The 14797-nt window shown below is 41.5% G+C and overlaps 1 protein-coding gene across 3 annotated transcripts in view; it reads left to right on the forward strand.

Moving 5' to 3' along the window:
• Window positions 1-1598: 1598 nt before the first annotated feature.
• The window catches only part of LOC127455383 (fibroblast growth factor 11-like), a 126471-nt gene continuing 113272 nt past the window's right edge, over window positions 1599-14797 (forward strand). Inside the window, exons 1-2 of one of the 3 annotated variants that reach the window (XM_051723251.1) lie at window positions 1599-2393; window positions 2573-3348. In XM_051723251.1, the coding sequence (XP_051579211.1) occupies window positions 3156-3348 (193 nt within the window). In that variant the 5' untranslated portion in view covers window positions 1599-2393; window positions 2573-3155. Of the gene's footprint in view, window positions 3349-14797 lie in introns of all 3 variants that reach the window. The other 2 variants (XM_051723242.1, XM_051723260.1) reach the window with 2 other exon arrangements.

The following is a 14797-nucleotide window of genomic DNA, read 5'->3' on the forward strand; positions in this document are numbered from 1 at the left end:
CAGTTTCCTGTCTGATTTGAATGAATTTTGTTTTTATCAGCTCAGACATGAATATGTGAGGGGAAATGTGATGAATTCAGAGTTGAAAGAGGAATTGAAGTGGGGATAATGAGTGATGAAAATTTAATTATGAAGCTGATTTTGCATCATAGTTCACTCTGAAAGAAAGATCTGGAGAATTAAAGACTCATTATTTACAGTGATAGTGAATGTACTGCCTTCTTAATGTTTATGATTTACCTTTCCTTTGATGCTTTAATGCAATATAGACAGGTAATAACATAGTAACAATATGGTTATAGAGGCATATTGTATTGGATAATTTACAAATAATTGTTCACAGTGACAAGTAGAATGTATTTTTAATATTTCTAATTTTTTGTTTCCTTGATGCTTAATTAATGCTATATAAACAGGTAATTAACATAGTAACAGTATAGTTATGTAAACAGATGCACATTTCATTGGAGAATTTAAGACTCGTTATTCACAGTGACAGCAAGCAGAATATATTTTTCATTTCTAATTAAACTTTTCCTTGATGCTTTATTATTAATGTTATATAGACAGGATATAGCATAGTAACATTATTGCTAAAGATGCATATTGATTTTGAGATGTAATAATCATTATTCACAGTGAGAGCAAATAGAATGCATTTTTAATATTTACAGTTTACAGTTTCCTTGATGCTTTATTAACTCTACTGTATGTAGACAGGTAATAACAGTAGCAATATAGTTATAGATGCATAATTTATTGGAGAATTTAAGACTCCTTATTGATGGTGCATTTTTAATATTTCTAATTTACCTTTTCTTTGATAATTAATGCTATATAGACAGGTTATAACATAGTAACAATATAGTTATGGATGTATATTGCATTGGAGAATTTAAGACTTGTTGTTCACAGTAAAAGCAAAAAGAATGCATTTTTAATATTTCTAATTCACCTTTTACTTGGTGCTTAATTAATGCTATATAGATATGTTATAACATAGTAACAATACAGTTATAGACCTATTTCATAATCACAGTACTCAAATTGGTTTGCCTTTTTGCTTTGTCTGTGTTTATGTGTTTGGGTTTTTTGTATAGTGTTTATTTGAGTTCACAATGTTTTATGTGTTTGAGTTTGTATAGTAATGTGATTCATATCTTTGTCTTAGTTTATTTGACATGTGTGTTTGTGTTGGTGAGAGTGTACTACATGTGACACTCTACTGAGTGTTAAGGAAAAGATGACAGTTGCCTCTGTCTGTCTTTCTCTCTCTCACTATCTGTCACTTTAAGGCAGCATGAGGAAGGTTTAATTTTTTAACGCTCCAGACCACAACAGCAGCCAGAGCAAGAGAGAGGGAGAGAGAGAGATAGAGCGAACAAAAGAGGAATGAGGAATGAGAGGGGTGGGTGTGAGGACACGAAGAGAAGGAGGGATTTTGAGTGATCGAAAAAGGAGGGATCTGAGTGACAGAGAGGGAGGGCAGAAAAGAGGTAAGGGGAGGGTTTTCAAAGAGATAGAAAGAGAGAAAGAGGGAGTAAAGCAAAACATGTTGCCAGTGTTGGCTCCGTAACTCACTCTGTCAAGGCAAGGAAAGGAAGGGAGAGCAAGAGAGCGACACATTCACACACTCTCTCAATCACTCTCATACACACACATCCATGCACACACACACACACTCAAACTCTCACATAGAATCAGAGGTGCCTTGCTGAAGAGACTCTAATATGCACGCCTGCAGGAGTGAGGATACTTTCATCAGTGTGTGTTCTGACCGCAACTCCAGAAAATTGGACTAAAAACGAACACAGGGACACCGGGACAGATCCAAAGGATGTTCTTCAAATGGGACCTTCACAGCACAACAAGCATCTGGTGATGATCGACAGCTAGAACCCGGACAAACAAATACCTGCACCATCTATTCTTTACATTCCTTTCTTTCCTCTTTCATCCCTCCATCTGTGCCTCCCTCTCTCCCTTCCTCCTCTCAGCTCAGCTGGTGTGAATGACACAGGGCTACGGGTTCCTCAGCTCTCACCGCCTGGTTGTCTTACGGGAGTCTTGGTGTTTCCCTCAACTCTCCCTCTCTCTCTGCGCTTTCACTGGTTCATGAATGTCACCTCTATCTGTGGAAGCGGCTGGAATTTACAAACACTCTCACAGGAGCTGGTGGAGAGGGAGCAAAGGGGAATGTCAAGAGGGCTGAGAAGGAAGAGAACTTGACCTCCGTCTGATTCCTTTCATTCTCATCCATCAAATCATTCCCTGCCCCAGACATGAGGTCCAGGGTCGACCACAACTGTTTTTGACTTTTAGTCCTTGTCTCTCTTTTTGCGTTTGTTTTTGTGCTCCAGTCACAGTTTAATGGATGCAATTCTTGGAATCAGGTAACGGAATTTCAGAGTTTCAGAAAGGTTGTCTCAGGATATTGTTCCTTTTTTCCATGGGATCAGTTTGTACACATCCCTTGATCTTCTGTCATTAATTTTTTGGGAATTTCACTGATTTGAGAAACCATATGGATAGAGGGGTTGGACATTGCCTGACCTTTTTTCTGGACTTGCAGAATATTTCTGATGTGGGTGATTTCTGAAGATCGGCAGTCAATCCAAAACTAGAGCTGAGGGAGAGAAGTGAGAAGCCAGGGCTTATGCCAGACAGGCTGGGACAAAACTGCAGGGATGAAACAGACAGAAAGTGAGTATGGTGTTGCTGTGTCTGTTTCACTTATCTTTCAAAATACCAGTATGGCTCCATGGATCATCGACTCCCACTTTCCCAGTCCTGCTGTGCAATGAGACCTGATATACAACACTGACACTGAACAAACAATTTCAACAATGACAGATGGCATTCATCAAAATCACAATACCAGGAATACTGCATTCTAGGACCAGTTTAATAGCCAAATAAGTTTATTGTGAGCTTCAAAAGTGTCCCCCCCCCCACCCCCCTTACCCTTAAACCAAGCCCCTTTTGTTCCTTATTAAGTTGTAACACATTCCCCCCCTTGCTATTGTGAGTGACCTTGCTTTACTCTGAACATCTGCCCTCGTGCCTGCTCCTCTTCTCCGTGACCCTGGGTGATCGGACAGGTGTGTGGCCCACTGACGCCCTCTGTGCCCCACGGGTGAGCAGGGCACAGCAAAATGGCTGCCCTCGCCAGCTCGCTGATCCGACAGCGCAGAGAAGTTAAGGACCCCCAGGCCAACCGACAGATCTCCAACAAACGCAAGCCCTGCCCTAAGAGCAACAAGTCACTCTGCCAGAAACAGATTCTTATCCTTATCTCCAAAGTCCGGCTTTGTGGCAGCCGAGGGAGAAAGTTGGAGAAAAGACCCGGTGAGTCCCCCAAAACTAACTTTTCCCATTCTGTCTCAATCAAACCTCCTGTCTCTCTCACTCCACTTTCTTCTACTCTTTTTGAACACCATGGACTTCCTTTGACCTCAAATAGTGTGCGTGGCAGTAGCATTTAAATGGACGCGTGATGTAAATTCTACTTCTTCATATTTCTATTCATAACTCTTTGAATTATGCATTTGGTGGTCTTGATGAAGCTCCCTGATCATGATATTTCAAATATGAGGCTGATTGTGTTGCATATATAAAATTGGGGCTTAAAAATAGCTAGTTTCAGTTAAAAGCTAGAGTTGACATACATAATTCAAAAAAAGGATGGACTGATTAAAACTAAACCAATCAGCTTGCTTCTTCTTACTGATAGTATGTTTGGCAAAATGTCTTTTCAAGAGACATAAGAATGGACATTTCCACTGTGTGTCAATGGCAAGTTGTGTCAATGGCAAGTGTGTCTGTATGGATGAGAGTATGTGCTCTGAGACTTTGAAGCCTGGCTATCGTCCAGCCCCTACTGAGAAGCATGTGTAGCTATAGTGAGTTTATGTTGTGTATGGGAGTGGGACCCAGAGCAGCACATGCTGCTTTGTAATCGTTGTGATCATTTGGCTGCATGTTTCTGTACTTCTTTAGACATCACCTGTTAATTTATGATCACCCAATGAACGTGATACATGCCACGATCCTTCACATGCACATAAAGATGTCATGGCCTCATTTACGATGAACTGTTTCAGTCTTTCCCTTCATCCTGCCCCCCCCCCCCCCAACACTGGAAACCATGTGTTTGTTAGTCTTTATTTGTGTGTGTGTGTAATGGGGGGGGTCATATGTTTATATAATAGACCCCAAAAAGACATTTACAGGCAAGCTGCTGTATCTGTATGCATTGCCCAAAAACGCCCTCTCACTGTCATCTGAACCAATGTCAAAAGGAAAACCATACAAGAGAGACCCAGAGCATGTACGATAAAGACGAACAGCAGCCAGAGAAAATAATACCTTTGAGATTTAAAACTTCAGCAAATTAAACTTCAACTTTCAGTCTGTATGTATAGTGTGTTATAATGCATTGGCAATGTACACTTAAGAATATCTTGCCAATAAAGCTTGATATTAACTGGAATCTGACAATTTGATCCTATTATTAAAAAAAAGTCCACTGGAAAACAGCAGAAAGATGTTGCCAAACTTTTAATTACAGCATGTCCACTGATTTTATGCCATGTATACATATACTTGTATAAAGATTTGTATCTGGAAAAATGTGTCTAATTTAACTCTATCCGCAAAAAAATAAAACAAATAAAATAAATAAAAATAAAAAAAAAAAGAAGAAAAAAAAACATTTTAACGTACATATTTAAAGCTACACTATTTATCTTTCTTGAAGCATAAAACTGCAAGTTACTTGCAGAGGAACACTTTACGACAGTTCTTCTGGCAGATGTAACTCATGGTTTGAGGACTTGGAGATTACCTGCAGAGCGGAGACACGATGAGCTATTTTCATGTTGTTATTCGATTAAAACTGTATAACCGATATATTACTTACTTAGAGGAAGATAACACTCATAATAATATTTTAATATGATTATTAAAGCGTTTTAACCACTGCACAATATACATTAATGTTTGTATTGTACCACACATATCAATTTAAGAGGTGAAACTTGTGAAATGGCTGATATGAGTCCAATTGAAGACACTTTTTCTACAGCCTCAGTGGACAACACAAGTGAACCGTCATACTAAAATAGTATGTCTGTCTATGCACTGCAAACAATAAGACTGTAATATAAAACACAAACAAGTATTTAATAATGTCATATTACTTTACTGAACATGAAAATAATATGCAGAAATTTGCAATACAACAATTATAATAAAATATTTTTAATTGTTTATTTGGAAGTAAAGTTACAACAGAGAGATGGTTGCATGATAAACAAATTAATAAACATTACTGTGCTATGAAATCGGTACATTATAAACAATTTGAGATGAGTATACAATCACCACCATGCACGTATATTGGCAAATCTATTAAATCTGCTAAAAGTATAAAATGGCAAATGTCCGTACACTGATTTATTGCTCCAAAAAATGCTTTATTGGCTTACACTTGCTTCCAACGTTTAGACCATTAGGTCTTTGTGAGGCAAATAATAATAATAATATTTTTTTTTTGTTTTCTGCTAAAAGGACAATGGAAAGTGACAACAAACTGTGCCATTCTGTAACTGAGGTAAAAAGAAAGAAAGAAAGAAAGAAAGAAAGAAAGAAAGAAAGAATGGCACACATACATAGAGACACACAATTTAGGAATTTAGAAACTGCAGCAATGGTATAAAATACTCAGAATTCATGAATATTAGAAAACATAGAGTAACTGTAAATGAAATGTATAAACACATCGCGATCGGTACACATCAGTAATGTTCGATTCATTAATGCATGACAAACAATATAAGCTTCAACAACCCTACCAGAAAATATATCCAGGCATTATTGCAGGTAAACAACTTCGCTGAACAGTAAAAAACAGTTAAATCCATTAGTAGAGTGGTTTCAGTGTGTTGCTATCCTGACTCCTGAAACTGTGACTGGACTGACTGAACAGCTGTCAAACACATGACACAGCTGGACCTTTTTTTCTGAGCTTACGGATATGACTTAAACACGCAAGGATGAATGACATGTGCCTGCGATTTCATGCCAAAATATGACCCGACAGCTCAAAATAAAAATCATTATTAAAGACTTGTCGTAGTGAATCAGGGTAAGACAAGAACATGGTTTTGAACACCAATTTTTTACGTACTCACTCAATAATGAACTTTTTTTTAATTGTAACACAAAAAAATCTAACATAGTTCAGCTTTAAATAATTAAAATAAATGATGAATAAACAATTTCTTGCAAGTTTTATAGTATAACTATATTTATGATTGTATTTTAATGTTTGTTTTAATGTACCATGTGCCATGATTAACTGCCGAAGCCAGAACTGCAAATGAATGTACCAAAAGAGAGTAGAATTTGTAGTTGTAAATTATGTAATAGAGTCAACAGAAATGCATATTTAATTAACCCGACACCGTAATCCAAACCTCAACCCTAAACCTAACCGTTAGTGGAGTAAAAACATTTTAACCTCCGAATCATGCTCACCCTTGTTTATGGGATACTTCAGTTCCCACAGGACCAGAACCTTTGAGACATGGAAGTTGTTTGTGCAACATGCTAGCATTAGCACTATGGGAAATTTGTTCACACCTGAATTGATGCAAAATTGCCTGATGGGAGATGCTTCTTCTAAGTATTTTGTCTGAATGGGGTTGATTTCAGGGTACATGAACTTTTGGAATCAGTCAATGTTGATTTCCCATGTGATCATGATGTGCACAGTATACTTTTAAAAAGTACCACTGTAAAGTCATCTTAATGAAATACATATAAACGTGCTGGTTTGGGAGGTGTTGGGGGAGGGTTATATATACACCGATCAGCCACAACATTAAAACCACCTGCCTAATATTGTGTAGGTCCCCTTCTTGCCACCTAAACAGCGCCAACCCGCATCTCAGAATAGCATTCTGAGATGATATTATTCTCATCACAATTGTACAGAGTGGTTATCTGAGTTACCGAAGACTTTGTCAGTTCTAACCAATCTGGCCATTCTTATTGACCTCTCTCATCAATAAGGTGTTTCCATCTGCAGAACTGCTGCTCACTGGATGTTTTTTGTTTTTGACACCATTCTGAGTAAATTCTAGAGATTGTTGTGTGTGAAAATCCCAGGAGATCAGCAGTTACAGAAATACACAAACCAGCCTGTGTGGCAGCAGTGCATAAAATCATGCATATACGGGTCAGGAGCTTCAGTTAATGTTCACGTTAACCATCAGAATGGGGAAAAAATGTGATCTCAGTGATTTGGACCTTGGCAAGATTGTTGGTGCCAGATTGGTTAGAACTGACAAAGTCTACAGTAACTCAGATAACACTCTGTACAATTGTGGTGAGAAGAATAGCATCCCAGAATGCTATTCTGAGATGCGGGTTGGTGCTGTTTTGGCGAGGGGGACCTACACAATATTAGGCAGGTGGTTTTAATGTTGTGGCTGATTGGTGTATATAGATTTTTGAACATTAACAAAAAAATAAAATAAAATAACTGAAAATGAAGACCAGGCATACTTTTTAGGGCACCCTATGTACTTTAATTGATTTTGTTATGGAAACATGCACTGACCAACTAATTTAACAGAAAACATCACACAGCTTTTGCCCCTCACAGCAGGGGGAGCCATAGAGGTTGATGAAGTGGAGAAATGCAAAATGATTCTGCTTTTGTGCGGGAGATCACAGCATGCACATGACTTCATAACCCTTCTGGCTTTCTGGTTAAAAGATGGCAAATATTTCATCACAGAAATGGCAAATTAAAAAAACTTGATTTTTTAATGCAAAGTACTTAGCATGGCCTGAAGGAATGTTAAATGCAATTTTAAAATAGAACAGTAGGCTCCCAAAAGCACATTTCAAACAGAGATGCTAATGGGTTGAAGAGTTGGCTTTGAATATTTGTCTTTGTGCTTATGTTGCCTTTGTGCTTATCTAGAAGTACAGGTGAGACTTGGATATATCATATTTTTACTAAAGGGTTGATTTTGGACTTGATATTGGACTTCACTTGATGTTAACTTGATAAAGAATTAATATTTGTGGTAAGACCTTATTTATGATTAAATTCACCCTCTTACACATACTCACACAATCATCCACAAATACTGTGCCTTATGCAAACTTGGACTCATATATTCATTCATTCACAAATCCACTCTCCTGCAGCTCCAATCAATCCTTATGGCCCAGCTGCATTCATGTCATCACAGTTAGATATTTATGACACGTGTACCCGAAGTTAATCATGATAATCACCATGGAAACCATACTCCCGTAATGCAGCATCTGCCGCCGCAAAGTGCCTCATGCCAAGCGGTAATTACGTCTAGGAAAAATGGTGCTGGTTGGGGCGCAGTAAAGAAAGAAATGTTTTCTGTCAGTTTTGGGTGGGGTGCATAGCTCAGGATCCTGCAGGAAAGCTCATGTCCTGTGCTTTTGTTATGCTAACTCTGCCTGGATGATTTTGCCTATTGTTTGATGGAGAGGATCAGAGAAGCCCACTTATAGTGTTGCCTCCTCAAAAACACAGTTTTGCCTGTCAGCACAAAATAGAGAAAAGGAGAGCTGCTTAGTGCATACCTCATGAAGTGCTGTCTACTCCTGTAGTTCTCTTTCCTTCTTTGATTCGGAATAAGAGTGCCTTACAAAATATTCAAACAACCTTAAAAGAATAGTTTACTGAAAAATTAAAATCCTGTCATTCACTCAATCTCATGTTGTTCCAAACCTGTAGGACTTTCTTTCTTCCATTCAACACAAAAGGAGACATTAAGCAGAACGTTAGCCTCAGTCGTCATTCACATTCGTTGTATGGAAAAAGATGCAGTGAAAGTGAATATTGACCGAGGCTATCATTCTGCCAAACATATCCTTTTGTCTTCCACAGAAGAAATAAAGTCATTCAGGTTTGGAAAAACATGAAAGTGAGTAAATGATGGCTGAACTACCCCTTTAAAAAAAAAAAAAAAAAATTCTGTTTGCATCTCTCTTTGTTTCTCACACTATCCATGGATTGAGCTCTCAATTACGTTATTGTAAAGTATGTAAAAATGCGAAACTTTCCTGGGAAAAGAATGTAAAAATGCCATAGTAAAACTTGGTTAACTACAAATTACACTATCATATACAGTAAAAAGGTGAAAACTTAAATTATACTTAACAAGACATGTACATTTACAGTAAAAAATAAAATAAAACATATTTACAGTTAAAAAAATGTTGTCATCACATATGATTATCTATTTTTTTATTACTAAAATAGTTCCTTCTTATTTTTGTTATTAGTTATGCACATTGGAGTGTTTTTTTTTTTTTTTTTTTTTTTTTTTTTTTAAATGGTGTTTAGTTAATGTTTATTGCATTATGTTTGTGCCATGGGTGTTTTGTAATTGTGTGGGTAACTGTGAACTGTCTATATTAAGCCATGACTATTAGATAGTCTTATTTTGATGAACTTTAAATCATCATATGGCCTTATTTTACCACCTGTATTATTAACAGTGGTTAACAGTGTATTTTAAAGTACAGAGAAGATAAAAGTAGTTCAGTTAGTTTGGTATAGTAACAATATATCAGGTATTGTAAAACATACATGTACCAAAAGGCCATCTTGTAATGCGTGAAACTTTGTTTATTTTATTTTAATTTAACAGGACTTTTGGCAACAATTCCTTCACATGTCCACATGCCTCCATTCATGTTTCTCTATTTCTTAGTTTCTCTCTATCCGAATACATGACCTGTTTACTCTATTTTCTGTAAAAACAGCCGGTCAGTTATTGTGGCTGTAGATAAATCGGTGTGTGTGGGTAATATAATAAGGAAAGGATTACAGTACACAAACTCACATGAGGCTTTGTTTAATTGTTTTGCACCTGTCTGCTATATGACAGCTTAAATGTGTGTAGGTGTGCTTGAAGTGTTCTGTCAGGTGAGATTAACAGACATTAATGACCACCAGTCACCAATCACAACAGCCTACTCAGAATTTAACAAGGTCACTCCCCAGTCCAACACTGCACCAAACACCAGGGTTGGGAACAACATAATACATGTAACGGGAATACGTATTTAAAATACAAAATATAAGTAACTGTATTCCACTACAGTTACAATATAAATCATTGGTAATTAGAATAAAGTTACATTCAAAAAGTATTTTGATTACTGAAGAGATTACTTTGCATTTTATTGTCATTTGTTTCATTTAATATTTAGTCCTTTCAGATGGAAAACATTTATTCATATAAATGATGCGATCCAAAGTGCATTTGAACAGTGGTGAAACACTTTCTTATGATGTGTTACATTCATACGAGCAGACAGAGGAGTACGTTTGAAGTAAGTTTGGAGCAGAAGAAATAGAAATAAACCTTGTGTAAATTGTCAGTTTTACGCTAAGCTAAAATGCTATTTCTAGCCATTTTTACATGCACATGTTACCAGGCATGATCATATTTTTTTATCAAGAAAATTCACGTTGGATCATAATTTCTTTTTTTCTAGTAAGACCTTTGATATTAGGGCAAAAATCATATTCTTGATAATAATTGTTGTATTGTTTTCCTGTAAAAATATCTAAAAATCCTTAAAACAAGATCAGTTTGATTAATCTTGTTTTAGAAACAACACTGCATAAGATATTTAGGTTTTTCAGAGAATGTATTTTTAACATGTGTATTTTGTCTTACTGTACTGGCAGAGTTTTATAGTCAAAACAAGTGAAAAAATCTACCAGTGCTGAAGAAGTAATCCAAAGTATTTAGAATACGTTACTGACCTTGTGTAATCTAATGGAATACATTACAAATGACATTTTACAGCATGTATTCTGTAATCTGTAGTGGAATACATTTCAAAAGTAACCCTCCCAACCCTGCCAAACACACACACACACACACATTCACGCTTGAGAGCCCATTTTTAATCAGTGAATGAGATTTTAATCAGGAAACCGTCATGGTTACTGGTGTAACCTCCGTTCCCTGATGGAGGGAACGAGACGTTGGTTTCGATGTAGTGACACTAGGGGTCACTCTTGGGAGCCCGAGACACCTCTGGTCTTTGATAAAATGCCAATGAAAATTGGCGAGTGGTATTTGCATGCCACTCCCCCGGACATACGGGTATAAAAGGAGCTGGTATGCAACCACTCATTCAGGTTTTATGCTGAGGAGCCGATATAAGGTCCGGCCATTTCAGTGGGTAGTTCAGCGTTGTGACAGGAGGGACACAACGTCTCGTTCCCTCCATCAGGGAATGGAGGTTACACCAGTAACCATGACGTTCCCTATCTGTCACTCAATCGATGTTGGTGTCGATGTAGTAACACTAGGGGTCCCTATACAAAATGCCACAAGGCTGAACTGTGTTACGTGAACTGGTGGTGTGTGGTGGGCAGAATTGCTGTGTGCCTCATAGCCAGCACACCAGGTCGACACGTAACCTCCCCCGACACAGTTATGAGTGTCGAACGGCCCTTTTTGGGGACAATTCGACTACCCAAAGATAGAGACAGGCTTAACCCAGTCGTGGCCTCTTTTCCCCTTCTCTTTTTCCACTCACTAAAAAAGAAGGGGGATTATCCGACTGGGCTGCCAGGTCTAGTTGGGGGGTGTCCCTCCCAAGGGGAAGACACCGCGGAGACCACACCTCGCCCAAAGGGGGGGGGGGTATTTAAGTGGAAGAATACATCACATGGTCTTTCCAACTATGTGAAGAGCCTTCAAGGTAGATCCTGCCCAATGGGGGAGGAGTTACTACAAACATGGAGACTGGGGCAGAGGGGCTCTGCCCAAGGAAGACGCAGATTGCCAGCAGGGAAACGAACTAGCGGAAGAAATATATCGCATGGGGTTAGCCTTACAGGGAACCACCACAAGCGGAGCACCTACCCAAGAACAGGGCTCTTAGTTAGCGCGTGTACTGGGCCAGCAGCGAGTCTCTCCGAAAACTCGACTGCTACAGGGCTCGGAGGAAGTCAACCAGGGAACAAAGTCTGTGAACACTACTGGGAATTAATGGCGCACGTCTTCAGCTCCAAGGGAGGTGGAAGGCGCTATGTGCAAGTGATACACCCGGCCAGCTATCCCGGGCTTATCCGCTTGTGTTGCGTGCCACTACCTGGGACGAAACTGGTTCCACCCGGAGGTTGTAGAAACTTGCACAGGTGTTGGGTGTTGCCCAGCCTGCTGCTCTGCAAATGTCTGTTAGAGAGGCACCCCTGGCCAGGGCCCATGGAGCCGTTACACCCCTGGTAGAATGGGCTGGTAGCCCTACTGGGAACGGCATGTCCTAGGCGACATATGCCATAGTTATGGCGTCAATGAGCCAGTGGGCGATCCTCTGCTTGAAGACAGCGCTTCCTTTCTGCTGTGCACCAAAGCAGACAAAGAGCTGCTCAGAGATTCTAAAGCTCTGCGTGCGATCCAAATAGATGCATAAAGCGCGTACCGGACACAGCGACGACAGGGCTGGGTCTGCCTCCTCCTGGGGCAGCACTTGCAGGTTCACCACCTGGTCCCTAAAGGGGTGGTGGGAACCTTGGGCACATAGCCCGGACAGGGTCTCAGGATCACGTGAGAGTAACCTGGACCGAACTCCAGGCACGTTTCGCTGACAGAGAACGCTTGCAGGTCACATACCCTCTTGATGGAAGTGAGCGCAGTCAGGAGGGCAGTCTTCAAGGAGAGTGTCTTAAGCTCAGCTGACTGCAAAGGCTCAAAGGGGACTCTCTGTAGACCCTGAAGAACTACAGAGGTCCGATGAGGGAACAAGGCACGGTCTGGAGGGATTCAGCCTCCTGGTGCCTCTTAGGAACCTGATGATCAGGTCGTGCTTCCCTAAGGACTTACCGTCAACTGTGTCATGGTGTGCTGCTATGGCAGCAACGTACACCTTCAAGGTGGAAGGGGACAGCCTCCCTTCCAACCTCTCTTGCAGGAAGGAGAGCACTGATCCAACTGCGCATCTCTGGGGGTCTTCCTGACGGGAAGAACACCACTTAACAAACAGACACCACTTAAAAGGCATTCAGGCGCCTCGTAGAGGGGGCCTTAGCCTGAGTGATCGTGTCTACCACTGCAGGTGGGAGACAGCTTAGGTCTTCCACATCCTGTCCAGGGGCCAGACATGAAGATTCCAGAGGTCTGGGCGCGGGTGCCAGATGGTGCCCCTTCCCTGAGAAATAAGGTCCTTCCTCAGGGGAATTCGCCAGGGGGAGCTGTCACGAGGAGCGTGAGGTCCAAGCACCACATCTGGGTGGGCCAGTAGGGTGCTACCAGGATGACCTGCTCATCATCCTCCCTGACCTTGCACAGGGTCTGTGCAAGTAGGCTCACTGGGGGAAACGCATATTTTTGAATGCCAGGGGGCCAGCTGTGTGCCAGCACGTCTATGCCGAGGGGGGCCTCAGTCAGGGCGTACCAGAGCAGGCAGTGGGAGGATTTTTGGGAGGCGAACAGGTGCACCTGTGCCTGTCGAATCGACTCCAAATCAGCTGGACCACCTGAAGGTGAAGTCTCCACTCTCCCCTGAGGGTAACCTGTTGTGACAGTGCGTCTGCTCTAGTGCTGAGGTTGCCCGGGATGTGAGTGGCTTGTAGGAACTTGAAGTGCTGTTGACTCCAGAGGAGGAGGCGGTGGGCGAGTTGTGACATATGAGAGCACAAACCACCTTGGCGGTTGACATATGCTACCGTTGTCGTGTTGTCTGTCTGAACTAACACGTGCTTGCCCTGGATCAACTTCCGAAACCTCCGCAGGGTGAGCAGAATTGCCAACAACTCGAGGCAGTTAATGTGCCAATGCAGTTGCGGACCCGTCCAGAGGCCGGTGGCTGCATGCCCATTGCAAACAGTGCCCCAGCCCGTTTTGGAGGCATCTGTCATGACCACGATGTGCCTGGGGACCAGTTCTAGAGGAACACCTGCCCGTAGGAACGAGAGGTCGGTCCAAGGGCTGAAAAGACAGTGACAGACCAACGTAATGGCCACGCAGTGTGTCCCGTGGTGCCATGGCCGTCTCGGGACTCGAGTCTGGAGCCAGTGCTGAAGCGGCCTCATATGCATCAACCCGAGCGGGGTGGCCACCTCCGAGGATGCCATATGCCCCAGGAGCCTCTGAGGGAGTTTCAGTGGAACCGCTGTTCCCTGTTTGAATGCCTTCAAACAGGCCAGCACCGACTGGGCGCGCTCGTTCGTAAGGCGCGCCGTCAAGGAGACTGAGTCCAACTTCAAACCGAGAAAAGAGATGCTCTGAACCGGGAGGAGCTTGCTCTTTTCCCAGTTGACCCGAAGCCCTAGTCGGCTGAGGTGTGAGAGCACCAGGTCCCTCTGTGCGCACCAGGTCCCTCTGTGCGCACAACACATCTCGAGAGTGAGCTAGGATTAGCCAGTCGTCGAGATAGTCGAGAATGCGAATGCCCACCTCCCTTAACGGGGCAAGGCAGCCTCTGCGACCTTCATAAAGACACGAGGAGCCAGGGACAGGCCGAAAGGGAGGACTTTGTACTGATATGCCTGACCCTCGAACGTGAACCGCAGGAAGGGTCTGTGTCGAGGAAGGATCGAGGCGTGGAATGTGTTTTTGCATCAGCATCTTGAATGGGAGTCTGTGTAAAGCCTAGTTCAGAACTCACAGGTCCAAGATTGGCCTTAATCCTCTGCCTTTTTTCGGTACAATGAAGTAGGGGCTGAAAAACCCCTTCTTCATCTCGGCTGGAGGGACAGGTTCTATCG

This window comes from Myxocyprinus asiaticus, chromosome 2 (genome assembly GCF_019703515.2).
Source record: "Myxocyprinus asiaticus isolate MX2 ecotype Aquarium Trade chromosome 2, UBuf_Myxa_2, whole genome shotgun sequence".
Lineage (NCBI taxonomy): Eukaryota > Metazoa > Chordata > Actinopteri > Cypriniformes > Catostomidae > Myxocyprinus > Myxocyprinus asiaticus.